Source organism: Sinocyclocheilus grahami, unplaced genomic scaffold (genome assembly GCF_001515645.1).
Source record: "Sinocyclocheilus grahami isolate Dianchi unplaced genomic scaffold, SAMN03320097.WGS_v1.1 scaffold290.1, whole genome shotgun sequence".
NCBI classification, from domain to species: Eukaryota; Metazoa; Chordata; class Actinopteri; order Cypriniformes; family Cyprinidae; genus Sinocyclocheilus; species Sinocyclocheilus grahami.
Window position 1 is genome coordinate 629,246 of NW_015505469.1, and position 12,324 is coordinate 641,569.

General features: G+C 37.2%; 1 protein-coding gene across 1 annotated transcript; it reads left to right on the top strand.

Moving 5' to 3' along the window:
* Positions 1 to 8,076: 8,076 nt before the first annotated feature.
* hoxd13a (homeobox D13a) lies at positions 8,077 to 10,412 on the top strand. The gene is made up of 2 exons (XM_016292706.1): positions 8,077 to 8,729; positions 9,761 to 10,412. Exons 1-2 carry the CDS (start codon positions 8,177 to 8,179, stop codon positions 9,988 to 9,990), a joined length of 783 nt encoding a protein of 260 aa, XP_016148192.1. The 5' UTR covers positions 8,077 to 8,176; the 3' UTR covers positions 9,991 to 10,412.
* The last annotated feature ends 1,912 nt before the right edge of the window (positions 10,413 to 12,324 follow it).

The following is a 12,324-nucleotide window of genomic DNA, read 5'->3' on the forward strand; positions in this document are numbered from 1 at the left end:
GGTGCATAAAGAAGATCTGTAAAGTTGCAAAGACTAAAGTCTCAAATCCAAAGAGATATTCTTTATAAAAGTTAAGAGTCAACCACGCTTACCTAAAACGGCTCGTCCTAACACGCCCCACATATCTACGTCACTATGTGGGAAGATTTGCATAACGCCGCCCAAATGTTCACGCAAAGAAAGAAGGCATAACTTTTATTCTCGCTGTAGTATTGGTGTTGCCGCTGCCGCCGCCATGTCGTGAAGGCGCTGTGTGCTTTATTGTGAAAGCGAAACTAAACTTTGTTTGGTCTTCCAAAAGAGGACGATATCCGCTTCGTCATTCCTGGAGCTGATCCGTGCTGGTCGCTGAGGGAATACATCAACTTCACGCTGTGAATCGCCGGATTGGCTTTCACCGTGGACGAAGCGGAGTCCAGCCCGGGGTCGTCACATGTGGTTGCCGCAAGCCCACCCGCCATTCTCAAGCCCCCGGACTCTGCTCACTCAAGCCCGCCGTGTGTGATGCTGTGTTTCGTTGTGAAAGCAAAACTACATTGTTTGGTCTTCCAAAAGAGGACACGACTAGAAATCAGTGGTTAAGTTGTATTTACAACACTGTTCCAGAACAGTTCAATCCAAATATTCAGATGTGTGCAGAGCATTTTATGGAGGACTGTTTCCTGATCCTGGTAGAGTAGACTACAATGCCGGCTGTTCTGACTCACAGACTGCAAGTACGTTTTTTTATATTTAAAGAATTTGCCACTGATGATTCAAAAGCGAGTTTTGGGCAGTGTAGAGTAGCGCTTGTACTTTGTAATTTCTCCCATCACAAATGCAGACATGGTTTTATGTTTACGCACCGCGATGCAATGCAACGCAAAAAAAACTGTATAAGTCATTAAAATCCGTAATTATGTCCCCACTGGATGCAACAAATGCCTAGTTTATAATGGGTTTTTTAATGTTTTTGAATCATGGCTCCGGCCGGGACATGGCATCATAGTATGGCAAGGGGCGTAAAATTTGCGCCAATCACAAAGCACTGGATAGCTGGCCAATCACAGCACACCTTGCTTTTCAGACCGATGAGCTTTGTAAAAATCGTGGTGATTCAGAAAGGCGGGGCATAGAGGAGAAACAATAATGTACAGTATCTGGAAAATAATGTGTTTTTTTAACCTTAAACCGCATAAACACATTTCATTACACCAAATACACAAAATAATATTATTTTTAGCAACATCATATGACTCCTTTAACTCACAAAAACTCAAATTAACTGTGTGATTACTATCTTCTTTCATGTTTTCCGCTGAAAAATTGCTGATCTCTTACAGCAATCATGGCGCGTCTAAAAAAACCTGCTCTCCTTTAACTCACAAAAACTCAAATTAACTGTGTGATTACTATCTTTCATGTTTTCCGCTGAAAAATTGCTGATCTCTTACAGCAATCATGGCGCGTCTAAAAAAACCTGCTCTTTCTTCTTCTTCCTTCTTTTAGGGATGGGCGGATCGATCCTTAAGTATCGATACTTTCGATACTAAACTAGTTGTTAAAAGTTTAAATGGATTGTGTTATGTTCTGTAATTGCTGTTAATAAATCTGTCAGAAAAAAATATGCTAAAGTTTCACCTTTAGGGGTACAACAGCCTGAGAGCCTTTTACAAAAATTAACCATGGTTTTATTACAGTAGCCACAGTTTACCACAGTATTTGTACTAAAACTGCAGTAACCACAAATTTACCATGGTAATAATAATAATAATACATTTTAATACTTATGTAACACCATGTTTATTTCTCATGAGGTATCCTCAAGGGTGCACCTTTGTAACTTATCTACCCTTAAAGCATGCATAGGCTACTTGTATGGTACTAATATGCTCCCTTTTAGGGTTATAGTTGCACCTTTGAGGTTACTGCCCCAGTAAAGGGCTAAAATACAATTATAGTATATTTTATTCCTGAGAGTAAGTGCGTTCGACTTCATGCAGCACTGCGCAGACCGATCAGCGGCTTGAAGCAGTGCATGCCGGTTAGAAATGTTGTCCGACTTGAACCGGCGCCGACGCCAGGTCACTGTCACGTGTGGCATCAAAGTACCGCGATATCGTTTCGAGAGCAGCCGGCTGACTCAGCTGGCACTGCAGGAGACTGTTTCAGATTGGCCAAATTCACCACATGACAACAATGACCTGTGTTTTTAACATCTCCAAATCCAATACTGCTCATAAATCTGTGTTTTTAGAACAGTAAAAGTTTTTTTTACTGTAGTCGCAAATGTTATATTGAGTCACGTTTATCGTTTATACCCCACTTTATTAGTATTTAAATAGTATATATTTACGTTGAACTTTATTCTTGAACAGATGGCACTGTATTAAGCAGTATATAAAAAGTGTTTCTGTTTCTCATGAAAACGTTTCTGAAACGTCTGTGTATTTGACAAATATTGCATTTAATTCACTTCATCTGTGATAGAGTATGCAAACACCGCGGGTGAGCGTTTTTCCACTGCACGGTAGGGCTTGGTACGGTTCACTTTTGGGGTTTTTTCCACTCGGTACAGTACCTGGTACTTTTTTTAGTACCAGGTTTTTTAGTACTTTTTTTTGTTCCCTCTGTTGATGAAGTCCCCCCCCCCCCCCCCATAGCTGTATGTAGCCGTGCTTCAAGTCGAGCGCACCTAGTGTAAACAAAAAAGGCTTATAAAATGTTAAAAACATGGCTTTAAAATCTAATATTAAGTGGTTATAATTACTGATTATATTCTTTTAATAATTTAAAAGATCAGTTTAGTTTAGAGGTGTCGGTATGGATATCGATATCGGCGATACTGGGCTTGAAAACATCGGTATCTGATCAAAAATAAAATAAGAGGTATGGCCCATCCCTACCGTCTTTGCATCTCCCGCGAACATACTGAAAACGGGGCAACCTGTCAAAATAAAGGTCCCTTAAAAAAACCTCTGTTACACATGTAAAGCTTGCGCTAAAAATTCGTTTCTTATCAGTTTGCATCAGTAATATGTAGCTTAGAAATAATAGTTAGTATTGATCCAGATCAGGGCGCCAGAGCATGTCATGGGAGGCTGTTTCTCAATGCCTTCCGTGAAATACAGACTGAAAGGTGGCTCACCAAACCCGCTGCATGAGCGTACATTACGCAAACTATCTCTAGGTTGTATAAAGCAAATCAGTGTTGCGCTAATAAAGTCCTGATGGATGACTATAGTCAGGCCTATCAAGGTAAGACCCTAACAGTGACATGCGGGTGTCTTACATTAGCCATGCCAGAGTCAGGTAATTATTATTAAAGGGATAGTTCACCCAAAAATGAAAATTCTGTCATTATTTACTCACCCTCTTTATTTACTCACGTCCTTCTAAACCTGTAAGACCTCCGTTCATCTTCGGAACACAAATTAAGATATTTTTGATGGAATCTGAGAGCTCTCTGACCCTCCATGGACAGCAAGGGCCCTTGCACGATCAAGGTCCAGAAATGTAGCAAGGACATCTGTAAAATAATCCATGTGACATCAGGGGTTCAATCGAAGTTACCAGAATACTTTTTGAGCGCAAAAGAAAAAAAACTCCTCCACATCACCTTACCGCCATTTTGGAGAGTATCCCCTGAACGTAAATTGCTTATGCTGTTTTGTGTCAGCTGTGCCAGACGGATACGTTGTTTTTGTTCAAATCAAAGCGTAAACGACGTAATCAGTGTATCTGCCTGGCACAGCTGACACAAAACAGCATATGCAATTTACCTTCAGTGATACTCTCCAAAATGGATTAAACGAATTGTTGAATAAAGTCGTAATTCTTTTTTTCTTTTGCGCACAAAAAGTATTCTCGAAGCTCGTAGCTGGGCATTGATCGTGTAACGACCCTTATATGGGAGGGTCAAAGAGCTCTCAGATACCATCAAACATATCTTAATTTGTGTTCCGAAGATGAACGGAGGTCTTACGGGTTTGGAACAACATGAGGGTAATTAATGACAACATTTCAATTTTTGGGTGAACTATCCCTTTAATTTAATTCCATTGGTGCACTGATCGCTATAACATCTATTTTTGCATAAACGCATTTCAATACAATCGCATAGTTCTCAAAATTGGTGTCCTGTGAGTGTTTTATAATGGACGCTGGTTAACTGCTGTATTTTCAGTCTCCTTCAAAATCATTTAAATCTATTAATCTTGCTCAGATGTGCAATGGTCTGGTCCAGGGGCCCGTTCTTCGTACCTCGCTTAATATATCTGAGATTATTTTAAAGATGCCAGATCTTGTAAACGTGATAACTGATCTCTGGCTAATTTGGTTCTTCAAACGAATTTGCGGATTTGATTAAAATATCTGGATTAAGTTGTCAAAGATTACTGCGCGTTTTCGTGTCCCCCGTAAAGGGCAGATGTGTCGATACTCTAAACCACGATCAGCAATGCAGCGATTGGCTGGCGGCAAGACAGCAACGTAATGACATCATATAATTAAAAAAGACACCTGACGAAAAACCGGACACATTTCTGGACCTTTATAAGGAAACAGCCAAGCCAACAAAACTGCAGAAATGGTATTATAGATAAGTGAAATGTGCACTGTTTTTATTTATTTATTATTATTATTATTATTATTATTATTATTATTATTATGTTTTTACATGATTCCAAATTATTATATTCACGATTTCTAGTATTTGTACAGGCTTTACTTATTTCAATGTTGTAATTAGCAATTCATATAATTTTATCTTTGAAACAGATTTGTTACGTGACAGCATTAAAGTTTCTTAAGGGTCAAGATCAAGTTATCTGCATCTCCTGCGCTCCATCAAGCCACTCCCATAATAGTTGTCACCACTCAAATTAATGCACGACTCTGATTAACTGTAGGCTATAGCATGTGTGTAAGACTCTAATGCAATTATAAGGTAATTATTTTATCACAAATAAATCTTTCAATGAGTAAAACTGGCTGTGTCTATAGTATTATAGACTACACAACATTATTATATTATTTTCAAATTAATTTTTTAATTATTATTATTTTAAAAATTATTGTGGCCGGATTAGTAGGGTACTCTTGTAATAAATTAGCAGTGGCTGGGACAGATTTTAAATATCAATTCCACTTAAAAAGATGCAATTTAATCCTGTTTACATGAAATAAACTTGCTCCCGAGCAGGTTTAAACTGATGGACCTATTGCTATGACAGCAAATCCAGGATGAGCTTTGAAGAACCAAATAATCCAAGAGCATGCCAAATCGTCAACTATCAACTGAGTTAGCAACGTACGAAGAACGGGCCCCTGGTCAAAATATTTCAGATGGCCAATCAACTCAAATAAGGCGGGGTTGATGTGTGACGCGTTTGAAGCAGGCAACAGTGATGCACGCAACAGGGGCACTTTAAGGGCACTTTGAAGGGGCAGGGGCTCTCAGATAATATTTTGAGTATTAACTATCTTTCCTGGTGTAGGTTTTCAGTAAATTCACTTGTCTTAGAAACTGATTCATAATACTCATCGTGGGAGAGTCTTCCTGAGCCTTGAAGTAAAATTATATATCTCTCTTTTGGACAAGACAGCCCCAAGTGTCTTCTTTCTGAAAAGAGCAGGGTTCATGAACTGCAAACATTCTTTATCTTTATCGGGTCTGTACTTCAAAAGTATTCAGTTAAAGATGTAATTCACCTAAAATTTAAAACTTTTATTATCATTATCACATACTCACCCTTACATCATTAGAAAGCCATGTGGCCCAATTTGATCATAAAACATAATAAAAGAATGTTCACACTCTGTTCAACAATTGAAGCTCTGTTTTATAAAATGTCAGAGGAGAGAACTCCAAAAACAGACAAATACTATAACCACTAAAAAGGCACTATAAAGATACATGGCTTCTGCACGAGATTCAAGGTCTTCTGAGGCCACATGAGAGAATTGTCATGGACTGATTTTATGGTGTAGTCCAACTTTAGTAATACTGAACTGATATTGAACTGTCATATTTTTAACAAAGGCCTAATTATGGCTTAATCTAAGCGTTGTCTGTAAAAAAAAAAAAAAAAAAAAACATGCCTCAATGTTTCAGTATTGTGTTATTATGCTAGTAAGTGGTGCTAAAAATTTATCTCCGCATAAATTAACTGGTAAGTCACTTTTTAGTCACAGTCCACCACTAATTTATAAGTGAGCTTAGCAGTTATGTCCCCACACACTCGCTTTGAAAGTGATCTCAATGATATCGTTATGGTTTTGGTGTGGATTCCGTTATTCTCTTAGAGTTAAAGCGAATTTAATGTTTATAATTAATAATCCCCCAGTAAAACAGAAACCCTGCCTTAATTTTTGTAAGCCTTTGCAAAAATATATCTGCAAATTAATGTAAATTGTCACATTTGCGTTTATGATAATAAAATTAATTGCGTTTCTATTTAATGTATCAGTTGTTGTGTGTTTAGAAAATGGCATCACTTGAGCGTCCGACATTCATAGTGGGAGAATTAGAATTTAAGTACAAAATATCCGACTTTTCCGATTTGAATGAACGCGGCAATCGCGCGATCGTGAGGAATTCATGGCATTGTGAAAGGTATGTTAGTTTTACTGCTTTCTGTGGCATGTCAACAAACTACAGGCTTCTTGTTAGGGCACTACAGATGAAAAAACTGCAGGTTGTTTGGTTTCGGTTCTAATTGTGGGTTTTTGAGGGCTCACAGGTGGAATAGGGCCTACATGCGCAGGAAATCCCAAAAGCAGTGGTTAGCTTAGGTAAATCATAAAAGCGATTGTAGATCTCAAAGTTTTCAGGAGTATTAGAATGCTAAAGTGCATCATAAGCAGACAGACTCCTAACCACACAATTACATTATAATTACAGACTTGTGACTTCAACAGATTGACAGTTGTGTAAATTAAATTCAGCACGTCATATGAAAAATGGGCTTTGATTTACAGGCAGTTGGAGGAGGCAAATAAATTTGCTGTCGTGCATGAAAATCAGTTATGTGTTGCGCAACCCACTTGTCTTTCCATGCATTTTCCTCCTTTCACATGTATTAGAATGCTAAAGTGCATCATAAGCAGACAGACTCCTAACCACACAATTACATTATTATTATTTTAATACATTCTTTATACAGACTTGTGACTTCAACAGATTGACAGTTGTGTAAATTAAATTCAGCACGTCATATGAAAAATGGGCTTTGATTTACAGGCAGTTGGAGGAGGCAAATAAATTTGCTGTCGTGCATGAAAATCAGTTATGTGTTGCGCAACCCACTTGTCTTTCCATGCATTTTCCTCCTTTCACAACACCGTCTTCCTCTATGACGCTCCAGAGCTCGCCACAATGTTATGACCACCTTTAACAATGAGCAAAAAGTAGGCTGCTGAATTTCTTTTAAAAGGCAAAGGCAACTTTAGAACCCTGTCTGTGTATGTCTGGATCTTGGAGCCCTGGTTAATGTATATAAAAATTACATTTCAGAGCCACATAGTGATTTAAAAAATATTATAGCAGTCGGTCCTGACATTCAAATTAAATTCAAAGTATTGCCCATAACTACTACCAACCAGTGTTAGACACGTTAGACACATGACAGAGTTTGCGTGTGTGTCTACTACCGTTCAAAAGTGCGGGGTCAGTATAAGATAGATAAGACGTATTGGAATGATTTCTGAAGGATTGTCAGTTTTAGCCAGTGACAGGGAATCAAGCACGTGTTTAATTTAGACATAAAGTAATAAAGATATAGTTCTACTGTAATGCTTATGCAGGTCTAATATGAGACATTTCCCCTGCTGTGCTGCCTAAGCTACAAGCTTTGTGATTTAATAGTTTTAAAATATATCAAATAAATACAAAACCTAATTAAAAAGTTGTTTAACCATGTTTATTTCCTGGATTAAACGGCCTACATAAACTAGGTTCACGCATAGACAAGTGAAAACTACACCGTGGTGTTGTCCAAACTCAGCTTAACTATTTGCATGTCACATGGTGACAACTATCCAATCAGGTACCAGGTTATCTGACCTATGTAATTAGTCCGGAAAATAAACATAAAAGCTAACTATAAACGGAGATTGTTCTCCGTGTACAGTGTTCTTGGTTTTGAGCTCATAAAATACGATGTGTTAAATTGCAAAGCATATTGTGCAAGTAAATATGCAAGCAAGGGGGTTAAATGCGGAGTTCAGAAATGTTTACCCATCTGCCTTCGGGGCGCACTCAAGCCGGTCTGCGTCAGAAACTCCGATGTTCTCCGCGGCGGAACGACCGACTTCGACAAGCGCCGAGTCTCTCACTCCTTACGTTTCTTTTCCAGCCAACATTGGCACTAGCTCCTCAGTCACTTTTGGATGTCGTTTCGGAAATAATTGTTATCGTTGCAAATTTCCACAGAACGCCATGTTTCCGTCTAGTGTTGTAAAACAAAATGCGAATGGACAGTCTGCCAGTAAACCCGTGGACTATAGTGACGGCTGGTTTAAGGAGTTCGCTTTTTACCAAAGTTACACAGGTTCCTACCCAAGAATCCACCCTGCCTATATTGATTTACCTGTAGTTCATAGAACAATGACCGGAGATTCCAGACAGGATACTTGCTTGACAATGGAAGGCCACCAGCCATGGAACTGGTCAAACAATTGCAGCGGTCAACTTTATTGCTCCAAAGACCAGACGCAGAGCCCGCATAGCTGGAAGCCATCATTAACAGGTAAGACTTGTGAGATCTGCTCTGTGAATCACTCCTCGCCTCTCTTCATTAGTTTTTGACACCGCCTTATTAAATGTCATGATCATGTCCGTATTAAAGTAGGCTAATTAAATTAATTCTTAAAATAAATGAGAACCACATGCTAAGTACGCCGATATTAATCAGGACAAAAATTAAAAACGTTCCCCTTTAAGTAAACAGAGTTCTTTTGAACCTGGCTTTCTTTTGATGGAAATTTACAAGACGCCATTATTTTGGTTTTAAATTCATGTTTACATTTAGATCATTGGAAGGTGTTTCTTTAAAAGGCTGCGTTAAGGTAAATTGCAATAAATGTTACATCATTGTTAATCTTGGAATAATGAAAAGATCTTGTAACAAAATACAACCTTTTCTAATGATTTGTATTTCCTCAGAGGGAACCGCGGTTTCGTTCTGTCAGCGCGGGAGAAAGAAGCGGGTTCCTTACACAAAGTTGCAACTGAAAGAGCTCGAGCGGGAATACACCAACACTAAGTTCGTTACAAAGGAAAAGAGACGACGGATCGCTTTTTCTACAAACCTGTCTGAGAGACAAGTAACTATATGGTTTCAAAATCGTCGAGTCAAGGATAAGAAGAGGCCTGAAGTCTGCGCTCTGTGAATCACTCCTCGCCTCTCTTCATTAGTTTTTGACACCGCCTTATTAAATGTCATGATCATGTCCGTATTAAAGTAGGCTAATTAAATTAATTCTTAAAATAAATTAGAACCACATGCTAAGTACGCCGATATTAAAAGGACAAAAATTAAAAACGTTCCCCTTTAAGTAAACAGAGTTCTTTTGAACCTGGCTTTCTTTTGATGGAAATTTACAAGACGCCATTATTTTGGTTTTAAATTCATGTTTACATTTAGATCATTGGAAGGTGTTTCTTTAAAAGGCTGCGTTAAGGTAAATTGCAATAAATGTTACATCATTGTTAATCTTGGAATAATGAAAAGATCTTGTAACAAAAGACAACCTTTTCTAATGATTTGTATTTCCTCAGAGGGAACCGCGGTTTCGTTCTGTCAGCGCGGGAGAAAGAAGCGGGTTCCTTACACAAAGTTGCAACTGAAAGAGCTCGAGCGGGAATACACCAACACTAAGTTCGTTACAAAGGAAAAGAGACGACGGATCGCTTTTTCTACAAACCTGTCTGAGAGACAAGTAACTATATGGTTTCAAAATCGTCGAGTCAAGGATAAGAAGAGGCCTGAAGTCTGCAAAGAATTTTAATCCTATTAAAGGTTAATTCGTGCATATGCTGATTTATATAGTGAAGAGTTTAGCTCTTTGTTCTTTTTTTATTAACAAGGGCGATATAGCCTATTATTTTATTATTTATATCTTGTTCAAATATTTGGATGTACTCACATTCATACTCAGTCGTAGTTTATTCAGATAATTTTATAATGGCTTCCAGGTTTGCTGAACTAATGTTCAGATGTTCAAACGGTGTCAGTAGCTTGAGGTTTTTTCCCCCCGTTGTTTTTTTATAATTTAAGTATTGTTAAACAATTGTCATTAGTTATTTCTACGCCATAAGCCAGGCCACTGGTTTTTCATTTCAGTCAAAATGTTATGTTTTACTTTTCGTTTCATGTGAGTGCAGTATATTTGTTGTTGTTTATAGTAGTTGTATGGCAGGATCTGTAACAAGAACGCTAATGATAAATAAATTAATTAATTAATTAATAAATAAATAAATTCAAGCGTAATGTTGATTTAAGAGATCCGAGCGACTAAAAATAATTTGTTTTAAACCGTACGACTGTGGCTGGTTTCCCCGAAGCAAAACGTTAATAGCGTGTTTATTGTTCCCTGTCACGCTGTTTTCAGCTTTTAAAAGCGACGTTTTTCATCAAATTATCTGCCTGGTTGTTTGGGACAAATTGTAAATGAAATGTAGACTATGACCACCGGTTTTACTCTGGCTTTTAAATGCACTTGGACTTGTTTTTGGTCAAACCGCGTCTGGACTTTGACCTTGAACTATACTGATGTACCATATCATTTTCATGTACACATTTTTGTTTTTTAAGGTTGAACAAGTGATTCTGGGCTTCTGTGTTGTCAGTACGCAACAGAATGTGAATTTCTAAAGCAATCCGATTTTATCGGTTTTCATGAATTTACTGGACCCGTAAAATGTGGGAGGTTAGCTGTCTCCACTCTTTCCGGAAATTGCCTGTTTACAATAGTCATTTTGCCTGCACGTGCGTGCATGTGCACATTCTTTAAAATCGTGTTTTGGATAATCTGGACAAATCTTTGAAGGTAAGATAAAATATAACTTGCATATCCTACAGTGTCAAATTTGAGAGACAGATTACAAAGAGATCCGATATCTAAAGTAATGTTTCATTTCTTGCACTGATAGCTCGGCATCTCAAGACAATCGACTTAAATGTTTATGTAAGATAGCCTATTATAAAGAATTGACAGTGTTAGGGTTTTCTTTCTTTTCTATTTTTTTTTTTACTTTATATATTTACTTTTAAAATACATATTTCAAAATATAGTGAATATAGTGAATTCAAAATATAGTAGAAAAATAATGAATCGTGCGTTACCGAAACCTTATATATAGAAAAATGCATAGATTGAAATTAATGAATCGAATTAAGATATCCGCCACCCTGTAACGAAATGTTTAAAAAGATGGATTTTTTTTTCAGGCATTGGAAAATTTTCACATTTTGAATTTTTTTTAAATTGTATAATACTCTATCAAAAGTGTAACTTGCACAGGAAGGATTTAAACCTTTTTTTAAACGTGTTTGTGAGCTTAACGTTTTTTAAACCCCTATTTATACTTAATAAAACACGAACGCAGCTCGTTTCACTATGTAGCCAAATCAGCTGTAATGCATTACCATCCAAATGCATGTTTGCCCCCATACGCAAGCCAAAGGCACACCAGTAATTCTGTAGCCTAGCCTTCATTATTAATAAACGCTATCATTTTGTGCACTGTATTATGTAAGATATTCTAAAGAACTGACAAAGTTAGGATTTTTTTTTCAATTTTCTTTTTATTTTACGTATTTGCTTGTACAATACATATTTTACAAAAATAGTGAATCATGCGTTACCTAAACCTCCTTTACTGTATATATATATAAATTCATAGATTTAAATAAATAGACAAGAAATTGAACTGGGATGTCTGCAAATGTTGCGATATTCTAAAGAACTGATAAAGTTAGGATTTTTTTTTCAATTTTCTTATTTTTTATTTTACGTATTTGCTTGTACAATACATATTTTACAAAAATAGTGAATCATGCGTTACCTAAACCTCCTTTACTGTATATATATAAATTCATAGATTTAAATAAATAGACAAGAAATTGAACTGGGATGTCTGCAAATGTTGTTTGTTATTTTATATGCTTTTTATGCAATGCCTATTTCTTGACTGCAGCACGACTGTCACATGGGCGTGGCTAAACATTTGACTTTGCATAACACGTGATGGTGCATTAACAAATCAACAATTACCTTGCTAGTATTCTTTGGGGGTAACTAAAAACGGTTTTAAGAAGCGTTCGGGCAAGCTCGTCAGAA